General features: G+C 40.7%; 1 protein-coding gene across 1 annotated transcript; it reads right to left on the bottom strand.

Annotated features, from left to right (window-relative positions):
- Positions 1 to 20,468: 20,468 nt before the first annotated feature.
- LAP3 (Calcium-dependent phosphotriesterase superfamily protein) lies at positions 20,469 to 22,401 on the bottom strand. Its single transcript, XM_087379335.1, has 4 exons — positions 21,940 to 22,401; positions 21,561 to 21,839; positions 21,317 to 21,484; positions 20,469 to 21,193 (listed from the first exon to the last, which is right to left on the bottom strand). The coding sequence occupies exons 1-4, from the start codon at positions 22,353 to 22,355 to the stop codon at positions 20,788 to 20,790; spliced, it is 1,269 nt and encodes a 422-aa protein (XP_087235461.1). The 5' UTR covers positions 22,356 to 22,401; the 3' UTR covers positions 20,469 to 20,787.
- Positions 22,402 to 27,305: the final 4,904 nt, after the last annotated feature.

Raw genomic sequence — 27,305 nt, 5'->3', positions numbered from 1 at the left:
TGGCTATTTGTCAAATACTCTTTGTGGGTTCTCGAACTCATACAATTCCAAGTGAATCCATGTTGCAAGGCACAAAGCAAAGCTCGTGTCTGATAGCACTTGTAGACTGCCTCCTGCTCTTGTGAACACTTGCTTTTGAGATTCTCCTCTTCCAAAATCCGTTGGGTTGCTCCCTTAATTGCAATGTTGCCTTGAAGGATATCTTTATGACTACGAACTTTAAAGAATAGAGTAACAAAGTGACTTGATCTAGTGGATAGTCACCAATTGTTAAGCGGACTTAAGCTAGAACAGTACCGGAATGGGGGACCTCCCGGGAAGTTTTAAGAGCAATCTCCCAAGGCTTCCTCATGCACAGCCAATGTGCTTATGGTGCCTTCGGTGCCAGGTATGCCAAGGACTATGCCTTGGTGCTAGGGCAAGGGTATGTGTTTGCAAGCTTCGACCTGTCTGCATACGATCGACTTCTTTTGCTACGATTTTTTTCCCTTCGCCACACGTTTTCTTGCCTCAAACTTCGTTGCGCTCTTGTACGCGCGGTGTCTGCAATCTGATTCATGCTGCAGTTTCTTATTCGAGGATGCGAGGTGCGTGTGCTTCCCATGCTATGGATAACGAAACCTTGACCCTGATACCATTGTGACAGGAAACGCTCGCGAAACCTGCAAATCCTTGAAAAACACAGCAACACTCTTCAAAAATATGCACAATTTCTCAAAACTCACAAATGGAAGAGACATAACAAGCGTGTTGGGTACAATCTCCCCCTATAGGAGTGGTGCTCTCCTTCTACTTCCTATGTATTTATGTATATTCCTCAAAAAAGCTTCCGAGCAAAAATCATACAAAAGCCTCTGTGCTTTCCTCCCTGCACCCTTTTACAAAAAACCCCTCTACCTTCTAGAATAGCTGGCTTTTTCTAAAAATAAAGCTTTTTCTAGCTTTAGTTTATTCAATTAGCCAAGCCACTAATATTCCAAAATTCAAATATGTACATAAGCTTTTGTAATATCAAAAATTAGGCTTAAGCCTTATTCATCCCTGCATCACTGGAGTTGCACCTATGCGCCCAAAATATGGCAGGTCATGCTTGCCAGATGCCATTGCCCGATCAATTACTCTCCCCTTGGATTCACACGATTAATAGTAATGAAATATTTCAAGCATAAGATAATCTTCGAATTAATCACCACAATCAATCAACCTTTCAGTATTATAGCAATGCAAAATCAATAAATCACATATGAATGGTGCACACATGCGACACATACCATCTCATGGTGCACTTGATGCTACACATGAATAAAATTATACGGATGGTGCACACATGCTACACATACCATCATTGCATAAGTTGTGCACACAATGCTACACACTCATACAGCCGCAGCCGTATATCCAGCCATGTAGGAGCACATATGCATCACTATAGAACAGCGAGCACACATGCATTAACTGTGCGACAAAAATGTTGGATCTTACTAAGCTAAATACTAAAGGATTAAATTAATGGGATAATTCCAATTCTCGTAACACAAGGCCAGATGGAAGCTATGATATTGAAGATAGCACTAAAGGTGTAAGTGCCTCCATGAGGTACATGGGTTGTTTTTATAGTAAGTAAGCAAGTGGGTTGGTCTATCGTCGATATACATGTATACATTTAGACTTTAGTAGAATGCTATGGGAAGATTCTTTGCTTCATATTTCTTAGGTTATAAGATATTGGAGGATAAGAGATTTCTTGGTAGGTAGAGAGAGGACTTGGTGACTCTTTGAAAGTTGAATGCAAGTTATTACAATGTGGATATGGTGAACTTGTTGAATTTTATGTGGAGATAGTGTTAACATCCATAGGGTACAATCGTAGAATGCAAGTGATTAGAGATGGTTAGGCTTCATGATTTACTTCAACAATTGTAGCTATGGAAGGAGTATAGTGCAAGATTCATGGGGTTTGAACCGCAAATAACTCAAGCGATTATAAGTCTTAGGGGGTTTAAGCCCCAAATATTCCAAGCGGTTATAGGCTTAAGGCACAAATTGCCACAAATATCTCAAGTGGCTATGGGCCTTAGGGGATTTGAGCCCCAAATAGCTTTGGCCTCAGAGGCATGAGGCTAACACAAGCACTATTTAGTGCTCTTATATGGTTAACACAAGTGTTATTTTTGACACACCAGAGTGGAATAGTAGAAGAGAGATGGAAAGGATAGCAAAGATGCCTTGGTACCCTATGGGCCCAAGAGCCTTTTAAATGTAAAGAAAGAGAGAGTGCTAAAAGGAAAAGGGTTGGCCCTCTTTTCAAAAGGTGACTTGTATAAAAGACCAAATGGTTGACTTTGGTCTTCATTGTAGTATGCACAAGTTTGGAATACAAGCTCCCTCTTCTCTTCCAAGAGTGTCTTTGGGTGTTCTCTTGTTTCCTTTGTAGGGCCTTTGTGTTTGCCACTCCATCCCCCTTCACTCTCCTCTTCCCTTCTCCTTCTTCCTCCCTTCTTCCCTCTCTTCTGCCTTCTTCCCCTTCCCTCTTTCTCTCATGGTGGAAACACACTGCAACAATCCAAGAGCCGCTTGAGTGACACATGCGGATGGTTGGTGCCTTGCATTGATCTCGCAACAAGGAGTAGCTTGGAGTGGAGGCTCCATCAACATTCCTTCAAGATCCCCATGACACATGAGTCGCCATCGAGACCACATTTTTAGCACCACTGTGCTGTGGAGTTTGAGGTATGCTTTTTTTTACATTGCATTTGCTTTCTTTCATAATCTACGCATTGCACATGGCTTCAAGCTTAACTTAGAGCTTTGTTGGTGGAGTTTTAGTAGAGGAATGAGGAAGGAAGTGTGAGTTGGATGGAAAAGAGATGAAAAACTATCATCTTATGTTGAAAAGCATTTTTGAGTTTAGGAAGCTTGTTTTTTAGGTTTGCCAGTGTTTTGACATGATAGGATGGTAGTTTCTCAAATTGTTAAGGTGTCTATGAATTCAAGTCTTACAAAAACAACCAAGAATGAAGAATCAAGCTAAAAATCGAAGTTGTTTTGTGTGTTGACAGTGACCCCTCATGAAATCTCTCATTTTTGCACTCAAATGTCGTTTTTCTTTCTTGTTTTTTCTATTGAGTAGGTAGACTAGGTATTTTAGTATCCCCCCATCACCAAAAACCTTGAATAGAACTCCAAATTTGTTAAGAATCACCAAAAATCAATCGCGATATAGTGCATTCCTTTCCCCAAGTGTCAGCATCTTGGTGCTATCCCGCTAGCCTTATCCTGCCGATCAAACTTCGTTGACCTGTGGCCATAGCCCGTATCCTATTGACCTAACTTTTGACCATGGTCTAACCTGTCACCCTAATTAATGCATGTCAAAATTAGGTATGCCGTCGGACTGATAGTCATTGACTCGTGGCCTTAGCACTATCCCCATGCCCATCGCCATACTTGTATCCTGCTGACTGGTGCGTTAAGCCTATCCCCATAACCGTCGCCATCGTCCTATCCCCACACTCATCGCTATATTTGTAACCTACAGATCTAGATATCCCACTGACCGGTGCGTTAAACTCATCCCCACAACGATTGCCATATTGCTATCCCCACGTACATGGCCATACCATTATCCCACTGAACTCATCATCCCTCCGACTGTAGTCTTTGCTCATCCCCACAATCGTGGGGATACCACCTGTGTCCTATTCCACCGACACATGGCACTACCCATCCCATCGATCGATGCCTTAGTCTATCCCCACACCCATCGCCATACTCGTATCCCACCAACTGGCGTGTTAAGCCTATAACTACGACCATTGCCATAGAGCTATCCCAACGCCCATTGGGATACCTCTGGGGTAGTCTAAAAAATACAAAATTAAAGTTTCAGCCAGAGTGTGCCCTTTAGAGGTCTTATACATGCACTTACGATCTAGTAGAATTTTGTCCAAGGAGCTCGCGCTTGAGGATAGTGCTTCAAGCTACGCTTAGCCCACCTTTTAGTCCAAACCGGAAGCTTGGTTCCTAGCTCCCACTCTGTAATAGGATTATGACAGGAGGATCCATCTAGCTCCGATGAGATGGAGAGCTTTAATGAGGAGATGCAAGATCCAATGGATCCAAGGGCGTCCAAAGCCCCCTTCACTAGTTTGGATCCTCCCAACTCTGCTGCTCCTTCTGTAGTAGCATCCAGGGTAAGAGGTACATTCACCAACATGTTTGGATGTTTAGGTCGAGTAGATTTGGTAGACATGGATAACCCCTTCGCCAGCATGCCCGTGGAAAGGGAAGGTCAACAACAACCAACACCCGAATGGCAGGCAGGGATTGAAACCACCTTTTGTGGACCCAGGGCCCATAGCTTTCGCAAGGCACCCTTAGCGGGAGCGCATGGAGGATGAAGACCCTTGGATGAGGGACTCTTGGGACAAGACCCTAGCCTAGGGGATGCGAGAGGCTCCCAAGGAGGGGCATCTTATGAAATCCCAACCTTCCCAATACCCCCAACCTTTGCCAACTATGTGGCACCACAAGTTCCACCCAATTGCCCAATGTAAGAACCCTCCATGCCAATGCCCTGTGACCCACCTCCTCTAGGATTCTGACCGTTTCCACTCGCATCTATTGCTCTAATGAATGGAGGCCTTGGCATGTCCGCCCCAATGCCAATACTAGCAACTCAATGGATGCCACCACCAAGGCCAGGCATAAGGCCACCCCAACGTCCCATTAGGCCCACAATGGCATCACCTCCACCTGCATCCCAAATAGTGCTATCAGATGAGGCAATGTGCATCTTGGTGAATGCACTAAGAAGGGGAGCCACACCACCCTCGCCTATACTAGTGTTTCCAACAGGGATCACAAATCCCTCAAGGAGTCGACCCATAGCCATCTCCAAGTTGATGACCAAATTCTTTGGGGAAGGAGACTCAGTCTCCCATGTGGAGCGATTTGAGCAGATATGCAAAGCCTTTGGAACTCCCAGACATCTAGAAATGGCTAATGCATTTGGTCTCAGTCTGGATGGCAATGCAGGCCAATAGTATAGGGCTCTTGCCCTGGAAGAAAAAGTCAATTTGGAGACGTTGGGACAAGCCTTTATTGTAGGGTTCACCCCAGTGGACATAAATGGAGCCCGATTAATCAGTTGTATGAGGTAAAGCAGAATGACAAGGAATCCCATCGGGATTACATAGCTAGAATCAAGCACCTCAATTCTTGCTGCAAACCACATGAGCGGATGAGCGACAAGCAATCGTTGTCTCGCTTCCTCATCGAATTGGTAGACCTGAAGCTACATTACCACTTGATGGTTATGAGTCCTACCTCCTTCGAACTATGCAGCAAGGTAGCTATCCATATAAGTGATAATATGATGGACAAGGCTAACTCGGATAAAACCTCGATCCCATCAAAAGTATCACCATCGGTCAGGTCTTCCAGTGTGGAGACAACCAAGAAGGAGATCAATGAGCCCAAGGGCTTGGATATGAGTGAGCTAGCCTCAAATTTGTTGAATTAACTAGGCCAACAGTGGAGGTCAGGGACCTCCAAGGAGGCACCAAGCAACCCCCACTTGTTTCCATGGAGAGACAACGCCTGGTGCAGGATATGTAATGGCAACCATCCCTCCAATGAGTGTCCCTACCTTAGGGTGAGGCCAGCCCTCTACTGTGCACACTATCATAGACGAGAGAACCATGATACTTGCCAATGCCAATTTTCAAGATCTCTGCCCCAACTTATGTATCAAGCGAGACCCCCATTAGCCCTAATAGCTTTGCCTAATCCTATAAATGCACAAGGTGCCCCTTTAGATAATCCAGGCTAGTACAGAGCACAATAGGCTCCATTACTGCCGCCCATCTTGGGTCCTCAACCTCCCCTACCCTGTATAGCTCCCGTCAATCAAGTATTGGTAGAGGAAGTGCCCAATGATTGGGAGGAGATGGATCCAGATCATAGATCCCTCGACTACTACCCTTACGAGGAAGGAAGTGGTACCCTAAGTCACTACCTCATGCAAGAGGATTAGCAAGTCCCAATGTTCCAGATCGTCCACTTGACCGCAAGAGCCAGTGACATAAACTCTATTGCTCAAAGACCCCCGATCCAATGCTATACCTGCCAAGGCCCGCACAGTGCAAGTGAGTGCCCCTACAATAGTACTTTGAATCCTTCAGTGTCATGCTTCAAGTGTCAAGGGGCACATTTCTTAAAGGATCGCCCCTATAGGGATCTTACGCTAGCTGCTCCCCCCATGACAAGCCCTACACCCTTGTGTGTGGGGTGCAGAATCGAGCATCTATTCAAAGATTGTCCCCTGAGAAGACTAGCAACCCCAATTACCCCGCTTAAGAGCACCAGCCTTAACTTGCTTAGTAGTATTGAACATGGCGAGGTGGCCATGGTACCCTTGAAGGTCATCACAAGGATGCAGACCAAAGCCATAGGTAGGGCAATGAAGAAATAGGCAAGAAAGGATAAATGCCCCCTGTCACAAAGCCTTGAGGTTTCCAAGAAAGCCATATGGGTAGGTGATGGGGCCGACCAAGTGCTCATTCAAGATGGTTCCAATGAGGAGACAACCACCTCCTCTGCCTCCGAATGTACTTCCATCCAGGGTGACCCGACTGCACCTCCATGCCCAGATGTAAACAAGCTAGTGTAGGCCCAAGGCCTCACATCTCTGCCTCCATATAAAGAAGCCTATCCGAACCCAGTCCTAGAAAAACAATATGTAATAGAGGCTCAGAACTTGGTATATGATTGCCAGGAAAAGTTTGAGCATAGACTCAAAGCAAGTAGAGGGTGGGATACCATCCACCCAGCCCACTTGACTAACCACCGAGGGCCAAAGGTGCTCAGGGTGCCAAAAAGGGCAGAAGAAGAGGAACTTTTCAGCTACGGTAACTTAGAGGCTCCAGATTTGATGCAGTGAATGTTCCAAGACGACCCAGTATTGCAAAACCTATAGGAGGAAGGAGACCTTTATGGTTTCGAGAATCTGGTATCAATAAGAAGGGAGACGTCATAAGAACAACCTTGCAACAGCACGGGTTGGTTGCCTTCCTCTCGACTGAGGTAAAAATGCCAATCGCCTTTTTGTTGAGAGGGAATCCTACCCTTTTGGTGAAACCTATCCAACTAGATAAACGAGCGATCCCTGTCCTCAGGACCTACTAGCCCTAGGGTCGATCAATCGCCAGAGGAGGGGCAAAACTTACCCAAGGTTCCCATCAATAAACTAGGCTAATACTTTGAAGATGATGACATGAACGCTATCCCCACAACCTATCATCACCAAAAGGTTGATGCCATCTTGAATGGGGGAGCAGGAGTGAGTGTCTGTACCAAGGAATGCTAGGTGAAGTGGGGAAAACCTGTGCTCGAGCAAACCCATCTAGTGGTGAAGTTGGCTAATGGGCGGAGCTGCAGAACTCTTGGGAGTCCTCGCTGGTATCAACATCAAAGTATTCGAGTTCATGTACACTGTCAAGTTCGTAGTCATGAACTTTACCCAGCAGCCAAGATATGAAGCCATCCTAGAGGTAGGACCTTCTTACGAATGTCTGGGCTCATACACGACTGGCGTACTGATAACATCTATTTGCAGCATGAGGAACAAATCATGTGAGAGGACTTCTGCACCTACAAGGCCCACCCATTGTCAGGACACCTTTTCACTGCAAAATCTGGCACAACCATCTAGGCAACATCCCTCAAGCTGTTCCAACACTGTAGGGGGAAGAGGATGAAAAAGAGTCCGATGAATTTTGGTATGCACCTCTCCCCGAGCCAGAATTTTCTCAGAACTGGATGCACATCCTTGCCAACATTGATGTTTCAGAGAGAATAGGGTTCCAAATTACAACCCATGAACTCAAGAAAATGACTCCAGTGGTTCCCCTCAGGATGTTTAACATGCTCAAACCTTGTAAGGTAAGCAAGGGGATAGTAAGGTGACATCAAATCAAACCTCCACTAGCTAGCATACGTTGGTGCCACTACTGGCCACCATGAGTTCTCTTCCAATTAAGGAGCGAGAGTGAGCAAAGTAACCTCCCTAGTTGGCTCTATAAGTGCCATGAAAGAGCCCCCTTCAGGTCTGAAACTCCCATTATCCAAAAGCTTTTGGCTCAAGCCAAGAGGACCACTCTCCTTGAAGAAATAGAAGAGGAAAGTGGAGAGAGACGATCTATAATAGGTACCAGCCCACTACAAGGCCTACACGATTGAGGATTGCAAGATCTTATACCAATAGAACAAGAGATCTCAAGAAGACGAGTGCTCCCAAGGGTATGATGGCCCAGCCCCTGTCAAGGAGGTAAACATGGATCTGGAAGGTTAGGACCCCCAACTTGTATTCGTTGTTGTCAATGATCGCTCCCCCAATGAGGAGAATGCTTTAATATCTCTCCTACGAGAATACAAGGACTGCATGGCCTGGAAATACATAGATATGAAAGGGGTGCTTGCTAAATGGTAGCATCACACCAACACTTCACATGGCCACCTACTATCGACTTGCCAAGGGTCAATCACGGCTAGTCCCATTATCACATCAAGTAAAATCGTTTGCTCTATAATCCTAGCATAATTGGCTCATTGAGTTGATGTCCAAGAGGGTTCCTTTTTGTCTTGTCCCATTCGAGTAGTGACAATGCCCCCTACACATCATAATCTCTTTCCTACAGCCTTCTCAGTTATTAGTTCATGCATTCCACTTGGGGTGTGCTCATCAAACTTCCAACCTAGACTCTTTACGTTGCTTACACTTTTTACTATACATAAGAGAGAACTCGCAAACATGAACTCACATGTACATTGTCATTCTTAGGTCTAGTGCACTGAGGAGCCGAATGCACATTTGGTGGCATATTGCACAATGATCGAGGTTGGAATGGAGCACCATCGATGCTCTAACTAGCACCTCCATTCTTGAGGTTGCAAATTGGAGCATCTGTGATGATTTCTTCTCAAACAATTTGTCCTTTCCATTTGGCTCTAAGAAAAGCCTTCAATGTTCCTATAGGAACCCAGAGCTGACATCCTACTCTCTCCAACCAATGAAAGAAGACCAGCTACACTCTGCAGCTCATACATAGAGCTCCTTGCAGCTACTCTAATGGTCCTATAACCTCACACAAGCTCTGTCAGATGGATTAAATGTCAAGCTGATTTCATTCATGCGAGATAATTCGTTTCACCATTAGAGTCGCACCAATGTCACTTTGGTGACCTTGTGCACTAACCCTTACAAGAGAAGATCAGAGATAACACCTCATGCTCACAAGTTAAAAAATTTGAAACAATAGCAATAGTAATAATAGTAGTAATGGGGCTGATCCCACCTTTACATATAATACTGAGGGGTTCGTCTCCCACCTAAATCACCTAAAAAGCTCTAAGTGCACTTTCCTAGTTAAGAGAAAGTGAGGAGGAGGTAATTTTTAAGTTCAATGTTAAAAAGAAAATGAACATCTCTCTCTCTCTCTCTCTCTTTGTGTGTGTGCCTATGTGTTCACTCTACAACAACAAGCGACAGGCATATAGCCTAGAGCAATCAAGATGAGATCATTGTGTGTGTAGAGTAGCGGCAAAGTTGCGCTTGTGATATCTTGAGGCTGAAAGATGGTATGATGAATCTTAAAGTATGAGGATAGCCAAAATTCAAAAAGATCCAATCATACTTGTAAAATCAGGATCTAGAGAGAGAAATACTAAAACTAGAGAGATAAATACTAAAAGCCTATACTTTTTGAGGTCCCCCCACTTTGTGGACTCAAAAACTCCCCCCACTTTATGGATGGACTCATGTGGTTCCCCTACTTTGTGTAGAGAATCCCACTTTGTGGAGGGACTCAGGAGGTTCCCCACTTTGTGTAGAGACTCAAGAGGCCCCCCTAAAAAGTGAAGGGGCTCTTGTCCAAAAGGTCCCCACAAAAGAGGTCCCACCTTGGAGGTACCTACGAATTGTGTAGAGACCAACATCTATAAATATCTCTCAATGGAATGAAGCTCCCAATCTTTGGGGTTCAATGTTTAGTTCAATTTAGCACGTTTGTGTGCTTGTTCTCCTTAAGTCCATGCTCCCTCAATATGATAACATGCTTTAACCTTGCAATCTCTCATCCTCCCCCCTTCCTCTCCTTATCCTTCAAACTTCCTCTCCTCTTCTTCCCTCCTCCTCCTCATCTCCTCCTCCTCCTCCTCTTTAGCCTTTAGGCTTGATGTTTCTCGTGGTTTTAAAAAATAGAAATAACTTGCCCAGTTTGTGTGAAACTAAATGGGCTCAAGGAGTCAAAGCAACAGGCTGGCCATGACCACATTGTGGTGGTCTAACATCTCCACCTTTGTGACAAACCTTAGTACTAGGGCTAGCTTCACATATGTTGGATCCTTGATGTCATCAAAGGGTGTGCCTCCCTTGTGATAATGACCGTCCCAATCTAATAATGGGGCCAACTTTTGTTCAAGATTTTGCACCATCATGAATGGCCCATTGTAATGAGGAATCCAAAAAAGTCTCTTATGGCATCTATGCTAAGCTAGAAGTGGTGCATAATGCTCTTATCATCTATAAAGAATGTCCATGGCAAATGGTTGACCAAAGGCATGAGTGAAGATGGCCTCCAAGTAGGGCTTGACTTTTGGATCATGGGGTAGGCCTCATAGCAGTTATAGATGTGGTAAAAAATGCAAAAGTTGTGATAAAAGGAAGAGTGGATGGAGAGGAGGCCGTTGAGGGCATCCAGCCACCACTGGTGGCCTAATGGAGAAGTGTTGACCATTGTAACAAAATGCTCCGTATAGAGGGGAGTTGATGGGATGATCTTCCTTTTCTTGGCTGGATGGGAGGTTGAGGCTTGGTAGGATTCTTTGGGATGGGGGTGGACCTTTGTCTGTGCTACAAGCTCATCATCAGTAATGGGCCCAGGAAGAGGCAGAGATATGGGGAGATTAGTGGATGGAGTAGAGAGGGGAGATGTCAGGGGACCCACATCCGTGGAGGGAGTGTTGGATCGGCTAGAGAGGCTAGGGGTGTTTGTGTGGTTGAGCCTAGATTCCATCAGGCCGAAAGAGTGATATATGGTGAAAAAATCACTGAAAGAGTTGTCTAAACTCAAAGAGCTAGAATTCATGCAGCTAGGGAAATTTGAGGGGGTTATAAGTCAGGTTTGGGAGCTGGAAACTTTTAGGATAAATATTGGAAAAGTTCTATTACAATTGTTAAAGTGGCAGATTTCTTTCTAGCGGGTCTGTTTATATAGAGAATTAACCCATCGTGCACTGCATTGGACAAACCCGATGTGCACCGCATTACAACCAAGTGTGCATTGCAATAGGAGTTATCCTGTTATGTGTTGTTTTGGAGCTAATCTGCCATGCGCTACATTGGTAAGCCAATAGACATTGCATTAATAAGCTAGCATAGATGTGTTAATAAGCCAGCATGCGCAGGATTGGTAACCCGATGTGTTCACTGTGGGCAAGTTCGTTGCGTTAACCTTAATGCAACATTTTTTGAATTTACCTTGGAGCACTTTTTGACATATAAAAATATATTTCTTTGCATTTTTGGGACTTAGTGGGGGGCATCTCAGTGAGGGAGGTGCTTGTCAGGGCCTCCTAACAGTGTGGAGGAGCATTATTGAACCTGGCACTTGAAGGGAAATAATATCTCTAGTTTTAGATACGATCAAACCAATCACCTTTGCAATCCAAAATAAATGGCCAAGAGGATCATCATCAGCAAGTGTTTCAACCATGGAGTCCACCTTTATATCTTGCACACTTCCTCTCCACATTTCTACAAGTCGCTCTTGTCTTTTACGAGACCTCCGTGCACCCAAATACAATTCTCTTGGCTGTACATTAATGATACCTTGCAATTGTGTATGAAGAAAAGTTGTTGCATTTTCAACTGGAGTTGCATGAACTGATCGCCAATAGAAAGGAACATTTAAGTGACATCATTATGCTCAAACCTGGAAAGAATTTGGGATTGATCTTCAAAGAACTCATTCCACTATCTTGTGTCCTCATCCCTTGCATATATGTGGGCCTTCTCAATGAGATCCTTCTTTTCTTGAAGGCATCTATGGTAATCAATGTCTCTCTTTTGGCTTTGAGCCCATTGCACTTCTGATAAAACCTCCAGTGGATCTTGCAAAGAAGCACAAATGATATGATCAGGAATGAAAGATAGAAATAGCAATCCATTCTCTAGTAGCCCTATTGGAGATGAAGAGTACTACTTGCCATCCATATATGTTTTTCCATCTCTCATCTTTATGCAAAATTGATGCTGAAAGCTTAGATCGTTTAGCTGTTGAATACATGTGTCGGATGAATTTGAACCATTCACAAACTTTCTAAAGTCAAATGTTTCTTTCAAGTGTAGCACATGAGGATGTGGTGTATATGCTTCAGTTATAAGTGAAATCATTGTTGTCAAAGTGAAGGCATCGTAACGCGCTAGCTTCTTTGAGAATGTGCTAAACATCTGATCAATTTGATCATGTGTGTGACCAACCAAGAGGAACCCAAGTTGGAACCCAAGTTTGACCTTAGTGAAGATACCTTTTTGCACCAACATATTCAAAAATGCAAGCAAAGTTTGATTCTTATTCTCTCTAGCCATGTTGTCCAATTGCAAATACAAGACAGAAGGAAGAGGCCCTTCCCATGTTGAAATTATATGATGAAGAATGGTGATTGTTAGATTGGCATCATTATGGACATTTGGATATGTAAAAAATACTTTTGATAAAAGCTAGTTGTTATATATGAGACATCCGACAAGATGCATTTGCAGCACAAAAGAGTCCTCCTTCAAATCATTTGGTGCCCTAACAAAATGTGGGAGGTTGGTCTTTTTCTGGTCCATGCCATCAATAACAATCCCTAAGTATTTGTTTCGATTTTCTAGGCCCTTCTTCCCGTGCTTTAAAAGCTTTGCACATTCCAATGCTTGTTGTTCTCTATGCACCTTTAGAGCTTCATTTACTTGATCTAAAAACACAATTTTGGTATTGAGAAGAATAAAACATTTAATATAAATTATATGGAGAATACATGAAATATTGAGCATGGAAGCGTACCTCTTTCATTCTTTGATTTTGCATTTTGCCTCCTACTCTTCAACTTTGCACATATGCTACATATCCCCATTCTAACCTTCCTTGGAATGGTCACATTGTCGAAGTAATTCTTCCATAACCTTGTGAAATGGCAGTAGCTCGTGTGTTGCTCATTAGTGTTTAACATCTCATCTTTGTATATTGAGAATACTTCGAATCTTGTGTAATTGTCAGTTTAGTGTAGTTTGTTTGTGGTTGGCATTCCCTATGCATGTTCCTTAAAATAAGTTTCCATCCATAAAATAACAAACCTTAATCAACTTTCCATAACGGCGATTGCTCCATAGACCATCCTTCAAAGACCTAGATTGAATCCGTTGCAATCTATTGTTGCCAAGAGTGAGTGCATGCTTGAATGCTCCTCTATAAACCAATATATGGTCAAGGTAGTATTCAGACACATCTTTGGTAGTTTGCATGGTTGATCTACATAGATAAGCTTCTTGCTCTTCATGATTAAGACTGAGATAGTTAGATCTGATGGACTTGATCTTCCCAACTCCAAGATATCTCAAGGAACCATTATGGCAACAAGATACCTTAGATGTCTTGGAGAGTTAAGCTACAGATAACAAGAATCTTTTTCTCCTCCTACCATAGCTGGAATGTCTTCTATTGACATATAGAGTCACATCCTAATGTACAGCTGTGTGATCATAATTGCTATCCGAAGTTGCCCTTGTGCTCCGTTGACATGTTTCACTAGCTGGTGGTTGATTCCTAGACATGACCTCCACATTGCCAGATGAATGGAGGCTTGCCTCATGGGGGAAATCAATATCCTTGAGTGGTTGTGGCTCCAATAATTTAACATATGATTCCAATGATGACTCTAAGAGTAAGCAACCCTTGTTCTTATTTTCCATAGAGCAAGGAGACTCAGTATATGATTCCAATGATGACTCTTGCTGAAAACGACGATCATTGTTACTTGACATATGCACAGGGGATTCCACATCTGGTGCCAAGAAGTTGGATTGGACCTAGCTCACCACATTTTGTGGTGAAGGAGACTCAATATATGTGTCTAGCACCATCCTTTCGAGTTGAGGTTGATGGAGAAGTAGAATGGTAGGATGGAAGAGAACTAGTGCTCCTAGTCATTTGTTCTTGAGAAATTAGGAGAATGAAAGAATGGAGGACAATATAGATAACTTAAATGTGCAGGAGTGAAGGAGCATAGTTTTGGGACATCCTAACCCTAAACCCTAATTGTAGAAGCCCTAGAATCCAAAAGTTTATTTTTATTTTTTTTAAGCAATTCAAATCCATAGAGTATATAATAGAGGCCCCACAAGCACATTCCCCATTTGCAATGTTCATCTGTGCTCTTACTCATACCAAGCTAGAGACAAAATTTTGGAGCAAATTTGAGGATTTAATCATAGTGTAGAACTTAGAGAAAGACAACTGCCATGTATGTATTTTCTACCAAACATTAGAGATTCCATATGGAATCAAAATATTTCTTTTTGAAAACTAAATGTTTTAAAGGTATTGTTGTTCACATCTTTTGTTTATCAATTGAAAGAAATCTACATAATGTTGATGAAGTTATGACAACAGTTGATAACATTAGCAACTTGAGTCATAACTTATGAAGAAACTCGATAAGATCATTTAGTTGTGTCATGACTTATGACAAAACTCGATAACAAGTTGTGTCATGTGTCGTTTCCTAACTCCGTGCTATTATGAACAACAAATGACAAAACTTGATAAGATCATTGAGTTGGTGAGGATTCAGGAAAACATAAGAAGTATGTTTGTGGAAGTCTAAATCTGATCTCCATCCCATGATAAAGGCATTAAGAAGTATGTTTGTGGAAGTCTAAATTTGATCTCCATCCCATGACAAAGGCATCTCTATGTCTTGATAATAGCATCAAGTGTACTCATGCCTCATGATAGAAGTTGATGATGTTATCAAGTATGTCATAAGTTGAAATAAATTGCAATGAACTATAATATGAGTTAGGATAGGAAATTAGAGCTATATTTATGCTAGGATTATTGCTTGGTTCTTGTAGGTCATATGTGCTAGTTAGATGGAATTTCCTTGTAGAAGTAATTGTGTAGTAGGTAATGACCCCCTAACCTTACACCCAATTTTTGAGTGCCTTATGCTTTGAATTTGAACAACATGCTAGGGCCAAATCATGCAAAGCATATTTGGACGTTGTAGAGATGCTCGTGCTCTAAATTTTGAGCTAAAAAGCTCCCAAAACAGAGTCTTGGTTCAAAAGTTATGGCCATTTTACTATTTCTATATTTGTTATGACAAAATTCGATGATTTTATCGAGTTATGTCATAACTTATGACAAATTTTGATGACATCATCAAAATATATCATAACTTATGACAACTTTGATGATGTTATCAAGTTATATCATAACTTATGATAATTCTCGATATGCTGTTATCAAGTTCTCTCTCATAATCTTGCCAAAATTCATGACATCATCAACTTTCATCATAGCAGTCACTACAACTCGAAGCTGTCATCGAATTCAAGGATAACTTATGACATGGATCGATGATATCATCTAATTTTGTCATAATTTGCAAATTTTTTAGGGTTTATGATACTTTTAGGGCGAAAAGCAACCTACAAGACCACGTTCAAAACTCTCTTTTTTATAAGTTTTTCCTTAATCACCTCTCTTTTTCGCAGGGTTTTTTCGTTATCGCCTCTCTTAGACAGTCACCTACGATCTTCCAAGTTTGATTTCTTGTCTTAGCCACATAAAACTTGCCTTCTTTCTCTCAAACTCCATTTACATGTCCTCATCTATCTCAAATCCCCTACCTCATAGAAGCTACCTTCTTCCATGCACAGGCTGCCTATCTCATAAGAACAAAGACAAACAAATTTTGTTTTGGTGTTGTTGCTAAAGAAGAACAAAGGCAAATATATTTTGTTTTCTTTCTAAGAGCATGGCCAGGTACCTCTTATCATGCTGTGTTAATAAATCTTTCATCAAACTTGATGATGTTATCAAGTTTTGTCATATGTTATGATAAAAAACGATGATGTTATCAAGATTCATCATAAATTATGACAAAACTTGATGATGTTTTGTCATATGTTATGATAAAAAACGATGATGTTATCGCGATTCATCATAAATTATGACAAAACTTGATGATGTCATCAAGTTCTATCATAATTTATGACTTTATTTGATAACATCATCGAGTTGGGTCTTGCTTTCCGTCATGAATTGTTACAAAAAGCTTGATGGCTTGGTTTTTAATGTATCGGTATGCCTTCCTTTGACCCATGCTACTAATTCTTTATGCAACCTGTTCACAACATTCTCTCAAATTCAAATTGAAAAAGCCTCCAATTACTAGGAATAAAGATGAATCACCAGAACTAGACAATCCAGTTCCAACAAAGCATACAAATTCTCAAAAATCTAATCAAGGAAGGCAACCTCATGATGAGTTTGACTCACCAATTGGTGGAAAGGGTATGAAAAGAAGGGCCCGAAAGAAGGCCAAGGACATTGAGTCGCCTCTTGTTGGGAGAGAAAAGCTCAAGGACAAAGGAGACAGCAACAAGGCTATGTTGAGGCAGATCTAACACCTCCTCCCAAGAAGAGTGGTGCACATCAAATTAGCCCGCAATACGATTCGCAAGAGGAACTGTCTCCTGTATCTATAAAGAAGAGATCAAAAAGGCAATTGGCGTCTTTCTTAGAGGCATCTTCTCCTCATAGGGACATGGAAAAGAGTATAAGCCAAGATCTTGCTTATATCAGGATTGAAGCCGAGGACATTTTAGATGAAGCAAAGTATTTGTACATGAATCAACAGTGGTCACTAACAAAACAGGTATCAGGTACTGGAGCAGTCTTGATCATCTCAAGAAATGAAGGCATTACTGAGTTTGGTACACCAAAACCCTTGGGTGTTCTTACTAGTTCTTGGTACGATGAGGATGACACTGATGCTCTGCAATTTTGTCTTATAAATAAAGGGAAGGTATGTGATGTTATTGTTATGGAATCTCTTTTTAGTGAAGATGTTTTTGGAGTCAACCTGGGATGTTGGAATAATAAGTCAACATGGGAGTAACAAAGCAATACGTCAACCTGGGACGCCAACTCCCTTTAGTAAGAAAACCTATCAAAATCTTAAGTATGATATGAATTTAACAATATGCCATGAGTAGAAATTACTCAAATTAACATGATTGTGTTCTACACTAAAAAAGCTTCAAATTTGTCTTTACAACTTGAAATTCAGGTATCACCTGAAAAAGTTACATTAGTTTGAAAGGAGATGAGTTTTCATATTTTAGTGTATTTTTTATTTTACCCCCCCTCATCCAAAAGATCCCCCCCCTTGGGCCTCACATATTATGAAAAATATGTACATATCTTAAAATCTTGCATATTTTCCAAGGTATATACCTTATATTTTGTGGGAGGGGGGACATGAAATTTTCATACTTTTCCCTTGCATATTTGAATTTTTTTAATGGAATCCATGCATATTATATATGAACCTTGTTCCCTCATACCTTGGATTTTGGAAGAGAGTAGTAACATATTACATATTGAGTTGGTGCCCCAGGTAAGTCAATGTATCAGAGATAACAAAAACAAGATCATTGAGCTACTGAAGCATATTGATTTTGCTCCCTCTCAACCTAAGCAAGTGCTTACTTTACAACTCAAACAATCAAGACATCTAGATGAGGATATTGCAACTAAGTCCTCGCATGTTGCTCAAAGGAAAATATCCACTGTAAAATCTGGAAGACCTGAGACAAAGAAGGATGACAAGAACAAACATGTGCAAGATGGTGAAGATGTGTCCGTTCACAAAGGTCCTTGGTGTTGCTTTGGGATTTGGAGCTATAGGCTCCTAACAAAATAGAATAAGGGGAAAAATTCAAAGGATGTCAGGAATTATTACATACATATCAATAAGCTTCACCGACCTGTTATTGATGATGACACTAGAACGAGAGTATTAGAAATCTGTGCACCCCATCTTTGCATGTCCATAACCTAAAGACTAGGATGAAGATCAATCCATTTGCTTATGTTCTTCCATTTCTTGTCTTCATCCTGCACAATGTTTAGCAAAATATGACTTTGACGCTCGTCAAGTGGACCAATATGACTACTATTGCATTGGTGGTGGTCATTCTGCACAAGCCAAGAGAGAGCTAGTACTAGAGTTTCCTAACTCTCCATATTTTAAGAACTATGAATGTAAGATATATGCAGGTCTTAACTCAGTGGAGGCAAAGCTCTTAGCATGGGACCATAACATTGACAATAACTATAGATTGACTATGATGTTCATTCAACCAATCAGATTCTTTCATAGTGAGTATGTGGAGTGGATTGTAGAGCATGGTAAAGCTTCCATTGAATTGATGAAAATTTGTTGTTTTGATACTAGATTGGTATTTGATGAAAGTAAGGCTTCTGATGCCTTATGAAAATATGATAATTTCTTCCAGTTGGGATTTAGAAATCTTTACCCTGTGGGACATTAAAGAATTGAAAGGTGAAAAGAAGGTTGTCCAACGAGGTGACCCAAATGTGTCCTACAAAGGGAAAGAGAAGAAGGTTCATGTAACTCTGAAGTCGGTTCATGATGATATGAAAATGACTCATTGGAAGTCAATGCAAGGGATTGGTGATGAGAAGGTGATAACTTATGTTTTATCCCGTGTTATTGGCAAGGAGCTCTCACTTGATGAAATGGCAAATGAGTTTGACGAGTATTTTCTAAAGTTTTCATGAAACTTTGTTGTTGAGGTATTTCTCTAAGATAATGATTTATTAATCATGTTAACACATGTGTCTGGGCAAAAACAGGTACAAGACTTATATGAAAATGCAAGAACAAATGATGTTTCACTTAAATTGTTCGTCATGGGAGGAGGTTAGGCAGAATTACCCAACCTCAAGCAGTCACGACTCATTGAAGCAATTCTTTTTTTCCTTCAAGAATATTGTGAGTTTATTTGAAATGTCTTATACTTTCATTGTTGATAGTTATAAATCCTTCCTTCCTCATGTACCTTACTCTAGCTTCTGGTTGCTACTACATAGTAATACGAGTGTAAACGTTTCTTGGATTATTCATGGAGCTTGCCAACAACTATTTTTGCCAACTTTCGACATGAAAAAAATTACTCTACCAGGGCGTCCTCTTGAGCCTCTCCAGTATGGCATCTTCAATATTGATGTTGTGGAGATGGTTGAAAAGATCCCAAAGCTGAACTACACATTCTGCGTAGCTGACATTCCGTACGGTTATAAACTAATGGGATCAACCTTTGACCAAATCCCCTTTAACTATGAGCAATTGACACAATTGCTCCAAAAATTTAAACAGGTAACAACAGCCCCACTTTGGAGGATTTTGATATTCCATTCTATGAAGCAATCATCTGCAGTCATAAAGATCCTCATGCAAGAAACACATGCACTTGAATCAACAGTGTTGTGGTAAGCATCCTTATCCCTACGATAGTTTTCTATAATGTTTTCTAAACTTCAGCATTTATATATTATGTGTTGCAAAAGATTTATTTTTATAACTGGTTTCTATAGGGTATAAAACAAATCTCTCCCATGTTCCAAGAGAAAGGATGGTGAATTGTTTTGAGATGATGACAATTGGGTATTTCTCTGCCTCTGAGAAGAGAAAGTGTGGGATGCATTGTAGAAAAAATAATGTTCAAAATGTATTTAAGCATCCTGTGGTGACAAGAACGTTGTGTTTCTCAAACGCATCCCATCTTATGGCAAACCCATATCAAGCATGAAAACATAAGTATATGTATCTAATGCATCTTAAAAAGTTGCATTACATAAATTTGTGCCCTTTTTTAGAATCGATTGTTTTTGGATAGATAAATTTGTATTACATAAATTTGTTTTTAGAATCGATTGTTTTTTGATAGATAAATTTGCATTACATAAATTTGTGCCCTTTTTTAGAATCGATTTCTTCTAGCTTTGTTTATAGATATTGGTCATTTCCCCATAGAAGCAAATAAGAAAGAACTTTTAAAAGGGACAAAGTCTCAAGTTGTACTTGCAAAACATGGCCATTACCTTCGAGGTGGCGAAAGCCCAACGTCATAAAAGGTTACCTACTCTAAATTGAGATGGGAAACTACATTAAGCTCTCACCATTTGTTATTGGAGTAGTGATACGGTGACATTGATTGGAGGCTACTTATCTTCAAGTCGCTACGTTTTGTGTATCCCCAATGCTACATAAAACACATTTCAATTCATATTGAGTTAGTGGAACAATCCATCATATGGAGGGTGGATTCTGCCCTGTACACATCAAGGTAATTGACATGATGAATTGTGGTGAAGAAGGCTTGTCTACCGTGCAAGATGTGCATAAGTGTGCGCACCCATACAAGCACACAAATAAGCTGACACGAAAGAGAACGCTTCTTGAATGCTTTCTACACGCGACCCATAGTAAGATGACACAAAAGACATAGGCATACAAACATCATTCGCTTCTCACCGGAACCACACAAACATAGGCACATGTAGGGAACGCACACGAGTGCGCACACATACTCTTGATCTCTACACATGCACATAAGCATGATGAGAGCTTATACAAAGAGTAAGCCTACGCGTCCACGTAATTGAAGGTGGCAATCTGCTTGTGGTGGACAGAGCCTATCCACAAGGTGTCATCTCTCTGTTGCACCTCACTCACAAGCTTGACAACCTGCCCATCTCTGTCCTCCAGCGAGTCTAAGAGATTTCCGTGTGCATCGAACAGTGCAATCATGGTGAACATTCGCATTCCCACAATCTTGTAAAGGAGTTTGATGGGCAATGGAAGCTTGAAGAAGCTTAGCCTCAGCCATGGCCTCGTGCTGAACACCTCCTGCAGCCGAGTCCTGCAGCAGTCGATGGCCACCCAGAAATGTCCCTTCTCGTTCATCCTCACGTTGTCGGGGAAGCCCGGCAGGTCAGCGAATACCTCCAACGTGCCCTTCGCTGGCCCTTCTAGCCAATACTTCAGCACCCTGCTCAGAAATGCACCAGAATGCATGCATCCAGTCACATGCTTTTGCGCCATGCTTTTCAGTGCTCTCTTGCGTGAACTGATCACACAAAGCATGGTCAAGTCTTGGCTAAGAGTAGCTCACCTGCAATTCGTCGTCTCCGTGATCAGCAAGAACGTTTGATCCTCCGACAGTTGCAGTCCGTTGGGGAACGCTAACCCTTTCAAAACCACCACGGTCTCTCTTGTGGCCGGATCGTACCTCAACAACCTGCCGGAGTCCTCGCCTTCCAGAAGAATTCTCTGATGGTGCCTGCCATTTCACACGCTTACGCATTTTCAGACAGCAATAAATTGAGCCACAGGCTGTCCGAGCTTGGGGGGCTTACAGTCTTGTGTGGCGTGTGCTGCTGTCGGTGAAAAAAATCGATCCGTTTCTGTGAATGTCCAAATCGTTTGCAAACTTAATGCGTTCGCCACCCGCCTCTTGAGTCAAGATTTTAGCGATCCCACCTTCAGGACCAACAGCTAGTAATCCGTAATATGAATCTGCGAAGTAAAGATTTGGATCGCTGTTGTGAAACCTAAGGCCTAAAGGTCTTCCGCATAATTCTTCATCCCTGCGCTTTGGTCTTTTCGTAGAATTCTTTTCGATGCATTTTGCCATCCTGAAAAGCAACGATTAGGAGAGCCTAGAAAGCCTACGGTCTAACGAGATACTGCTCACAGACAAGCGTCATAACGAGGAGGACTCAAATCACAATTTACCATTTAGCGGAAGGCAAAGCAAACTGTTCCCAGCCTCTTTCTGCACTCGACCAGCGCACAACTCTGCCGTCAGCCAAACCTGTGTAAGGACCTTGCCCGCTAGCATCGAATTCGAGAGACTCTGGCCCATGGACCTCGCCTTTGAAGCGCAAAGTAGCGAATCGAAGTCTGCTTGCCGCATCTCGAGGCCAGTTGTTCATGACCTGACGATAGGAACCAAGAGTATGTTTCATGGGTCGATAATCAAAATCTCCCAGAGGACCAAGGCCCAAGGGATCGATAGCCACCAAGATTGCCAGGAGAGCGATGAAGACGAAGCATGCGACGGGCTGATGCTTGGTGATAGTGGTCCGAAGGGGGATCAGAGAGGTCCAAAGATACCTAATTCTACTTCTGAGAACTGGCAGGCTCTCCATGACTGCAGGACTAAACAGGAAATTGGAGTGATCTATTGATGCATGAGGGTTATGAGGATTTGATTTACGTGAAGGGCGAGCGGCTCTAGTATATTGGACCATATAAGACAAGGGTTAGGTGGATGCGCACATGGAAGTCATGAAAACAAGGGTAGGTCCGCAGTCATAGGAGGGAGTATTGACTCTTTTGTTTTGTATCCACGACCGCATAATATATTTGAGTTTGCTGCCTAATTTGCCATTAACCCCAGCAGCATGCAAGAATGGCCTCGGCGGAAGCTTTTAAATTTTACGTTGTAGAACTCGTTGAATACAAGATTAAATATGCCTTTAAAAATTTTTTTAAAAGGGGGCACGATTTGGGTGCCCCAAAGCACTGCCCCATTGACTATGCTTTATGTTAAAGGAGTTGTGTATTTGAAGTACTTTTTTTTCCAAATTGTCTTAAATAAATGGCATTGATAAAACATTTACATTGATGCTTTTATCTATAAGGATAGCTCATTTAACGAACGTTATAGATGAGTAGTTGTAGTAGATGTTGATGTAAAGCTGAATTGGCTTTTGTTGATGCGAGGCACCTAATTGATTTTTTATGATTACCGGTGCTGTAGTTCGTATTCTGCCTGTTGGTTAGCAAACTTGTCTTCAATAGCACCTAGCAAGAATTTGAATGGAAATTGGTTAGTGGAATTGGTAAGCTTGGTTCACGATTCGTGAATCTCTTTCATGAAAGAAATAAATTTGTGTGTAGCTTACTTGTTGGCATCGAAGTAGTGTTGTACAAGTTTGTGTCTCTAGCGAGCGAGGCACATAAAAGATGGTTTGGAGATTATAAAATCTAGAAATCTAGTCATGGTTGATAAAACATTTACATTGATGCTTTTATCTATAAGGTTCGCTCGTTCGGAGTTTCTCATAAGATACAAGTTTACAAGTATTTGATTCCAATGAATCTAAAGTTGACTAGCTCGAGAAAAAGCTTTTGGCATGCTGCCCTTGAAATGATGGAGTAGCTGTAGTAGACGTTGGTGTAAAGCTGAATTGGCTTTTGTTGATGCGAGGCACCTTATGAAGCTGAATTGACTTTTATTGATTATCGGGGCGGTAGTTCATATTCTGCCTGTTGGCTTGTAAACTTGTCTTCAGTATCACGTAGCAAGAAGTTGCATGGAGATTGGTTAGTAGAATCGGTCAGCTTGGATCATGATTCGTGAATCTCTTTCATGAAAGAAATAACTGTGTGTAACTTACTTTTGGGCACCGAAGCAATGATGTTCAGGTTGGTATCTCGAGCGAGCCAGATACAAAAAAGACGGCCTAGAGATATTGCAATCTAGAAATCTAGTCATGTAAACTTCAAGCTTCTAGCTTTTAAGCGTGAAGTTTCCTGGCAGCAAGTTTTTTTTTGTAAATTTTATCAAAGCATGTGTGATGGCATTTTGTAACATAGTATAACTACATCATGATCTAACCAATAGATTGGTATATTGTTGATAATTAATTCTGACAGCGGTGCATTTGTCCATATGTGATCTAAAAGTGATTTGTGATGTGTTGTTGGTAAGTTGTTTACTAGCACCAGGTTATTCGAAGACATTAATTAGTGTAACATTCTTCGCTCTTTAGTTCTTGCAAACATATTAATATTGAAGTCACCAAGGATAAATGTCGGGAAAGCACTAGGAATTGTTTTTATTTTGTTGCTGAGTGTTGTCAAGAAAGAGTCTGTATTACTAGATGGCAAATGGATAAATTGCTTTGATATAAAGGGATGGGCCTCCGTCAGAGTCTAATTTTGCTTCTATTATATCATAATCAGTAGTTGTTTGTGTGCTTGTTTGTGAAGATTGTATTTTTTATCATATAGAAGTGTTGTTGCATATCTACTAGGACTTGTGATCAATTTATATTTTTCGCTTGGAAGATATGTGGTCAGTTGCTGTTTGTTGACCTCTGTCATACAAATAACATGGTTGTATTCTATCAAATAGTGCACTTTTAGGTCATCTGCATGTGCTAGTAAGGAATGAGTGTTTAATGTCATTATAGTATGGTGGGTTACACAAAATTCTTGTATTCGTAAGATCGAAAATTGCCATGGGGATTTTGTTAATAGTCGTGCAGATTTTTGTTCAACGATGCTATCTATGTGGAAGTTTGAAGTTATCAGTGGTGATAGAACATATAAGTTTTCTTTTGAACATACATGTGAGAGTGCAGTATATGTTAAGCCATGTCTATGAACATTTTTGGGGAAGAAAACTACATGTTCTAGAGTTAATCCCTGTGAATGATGTATTGTTCGAGCTACAACACGTTGTATTGGGAATGGTTTTCTTGTTACTTTATTTGCGATGTTGTGTCATATTTGTATTTCTTTTGAGATAGGAAATATGCATGTCCAACATGTTGTATTCCAATTTTGTATAAGCTTGCATTTCGAGCTCGTGTTTCCGCTCCTACATCAGGTTGGAGAAATTGTATCCAAATTATCAATGTCTGTTGTTGTTGCTGTGCAAAAGTAGCCATCCGCTCCATTTACCAGTCCATCTGATGTGTCATAATTTCCTGCACAAAGTTCCACTAGCATTAATGGCTTCAGCTCGAGTGTTATATGCAAGCCGGCTGTTTTCTTTGGATTATCTAGTAATGTTATGTATATTTTGGAACGAGGGTTACGAAAGTATTTTTCTTTAAAAACGTAGACTTGCCCGGGTGTTTTTTGGAAAATGATGTTGTTGTGTTGATTTGTAGCTTTTTGGGTATAGAATAAGTGTGGTATTGTCAAGTCTTCTGCGGGTTTACAAAAACATGCTCGGTTTATGGCATCAATCTCTTGCTACGTTTGCTTGTTTTTTCAAAAGTTGTTTAGAATGTTATAAACTCAATATCAATTTAGTGCATAACTTGTGAGATTTCATAGTATTTAAAATTTTGTGTCCAGATGTTTGTAGGTAGTATACCTTGCTGTGCGAATAACCACTTGTCACGCACAGGGGACGCTTGATATAAGTCACCGAAGAAGAAGATATGCAATCCTCCAAATGGTAGATGTTGTACATGTTTGATTGTGCGCAAATGTTTGTCTAGTATATTAAGCATTTGTACTCCATTTGTGCTCCTGTTAAGGATATCTCATCTACAACTATTGCATGTACTTCGGAGTATGCTTTTGTGAGTGTGTCTAGTCGTTCATCTAGTATTTTTGTCTTTTCTTTTTGGTTTACAGGGACAAATAGAGCAGAGTGTATTGTCATCCCACCTATATGAAATGTAGCTCTGCTAGTGTATGCTAGCCTCATGACTTTTAGTTTTAATGGATTGGCATGTTTATTAGAATTAAATTTTCTTATTAAGAATTCAAAGAGCACCCTTAGGATAGTTGTTTTGCTAGTATCAACTCCCCCGATAATGAATGCACATATTTGTTGTTCTTCTTGATACATTAACTTGAATGCAATGCCATCAAAAATTTGGCGTTGTTCTACATTTAGCTATCATATTTGTCTATGGTATTTGTCTGTGGATAAGGCAACTCCTTTTGGTGTTTGTAAGTGGTATGATTGAGTGTTTTTTTGGCAATTATTGTTATTTTCTTCATAAGTCAACTTGTATAGTTAAACATTTGCACTGTTGGTTATCTGGATGCTATCTTCACGAAGTCTCCTCGTTGTTGTGCTTGTAAATTCATCGTTGTCTTTCGATAATTGCTCAGTAGTTTCTTCGAAGTTAGCCCAATTAGTTTCGTCGTTTTTGTAATTAGCGTATTTGTATTTTTTTGCTGTCTTAATTATATCATGAATCTGGAGATTGTATGACTTTTCCCATGTTTCACATGAAGTTTTTAAGTTTTCTTCATTTTCCCAAAAAGGTATGTGTAGTAGGAGCATCTCTTTGTATTGGTTTTCAAGGTCACGATGTTTATTGTATTTTATTGATCTTATGATTCTATCTTTCTTCCTTTTTTGAAAGTTTTCACTGTAGTTGTAAGTTGCTGCAATCCCGGATAGGCTGAAATGTTTGAGTGCAGAAGGACACATTTTGTATTTTTCTATGATGGATGTGCACATTATATCTATGGATTCATCATTTACAGCTTGAAGCTGGTAATTGCATTTTAGTATGAAAGCTCGAACTTGTGGAGGTGCTATGTTGTTAAACTAGAATGTTCTAGAAGCATGGTTCAATGGTAATGACAATATTAAGAAAATTGCTTGCTACACAGACATTTGTTGCATGTTTAGCAATGCTGACCCAAGTTGTTTGATACATGTACTGGCATCACTGTGTTTGTGCTTACATTTTTCTATAATATTTTTAATGTTTTTGTTATTGTATTATCACATTTTGTGAGGTATGATGTACAATATGACGCAGTTGCATATGGCTCTAAAATATATTGAGTGTCCATGTTTGATTTCCATAGGTTTATAAGTTGCGGTGCAAAAGGTTAGTGCGTATATTTGCCAAAAAACGTTTTAAAAATACTCTTGGATGTTTTAATGTTATGGAAATTGCGTGTTTATATGTATCTTCATCCAAGTGTAAAGTAGCTAAAAAATCTTCAAAGGTCTTGATTTTACTCTCTGCAATGTATAATTCTAAGAATTGATATATTTCTTCTGCTTTCTCAATATGTTTTGGATCCATATTTTCATTGGGTACTAGAATTATGGTTTCTTTCATTGGTGGTTGAGGAAATCCAATGTATTTGAAGTGGGAAGATCATTGGAAACCATGCACATTTAAGGTTTTGTCTATTATATCCATGGCTTGTATGTGTACCTTCACTTAGAACCTATAAACAATGCAAAAACAACGAAAAGTACAAAGCCATTAAAATCCCTTACATGCATGTTTTTTTGCTTCTAAATATAGAATAACAAGTGAATGCATCCAGTTTTGTAAAGATTACATGGCATGGATGATGAGCAAAGAGTACTTAAA

Source organism: Dipteris shenzhenensis, chromosome 9, assembly GCF_047967505.1.
Source record: "Dipteris shenzhenensis isolate YYH24624 ecotype China chromosome 9, Dip_SZ_1.0, whole genome shotgun sequence".
In the NCBI taxonomy this organism is placed as follows: Eukaryota; Viridiplantae; Streptophyta; class Polypodiopsida; order Gleicheniales; family Dipteridaceae; genus Dipteris; species Dipteris shenzhenensis.
Note: the sequence above shows the minus strand (reverse complement) of the source record. Positions and strands in the feature narration are given on the sequence as shown.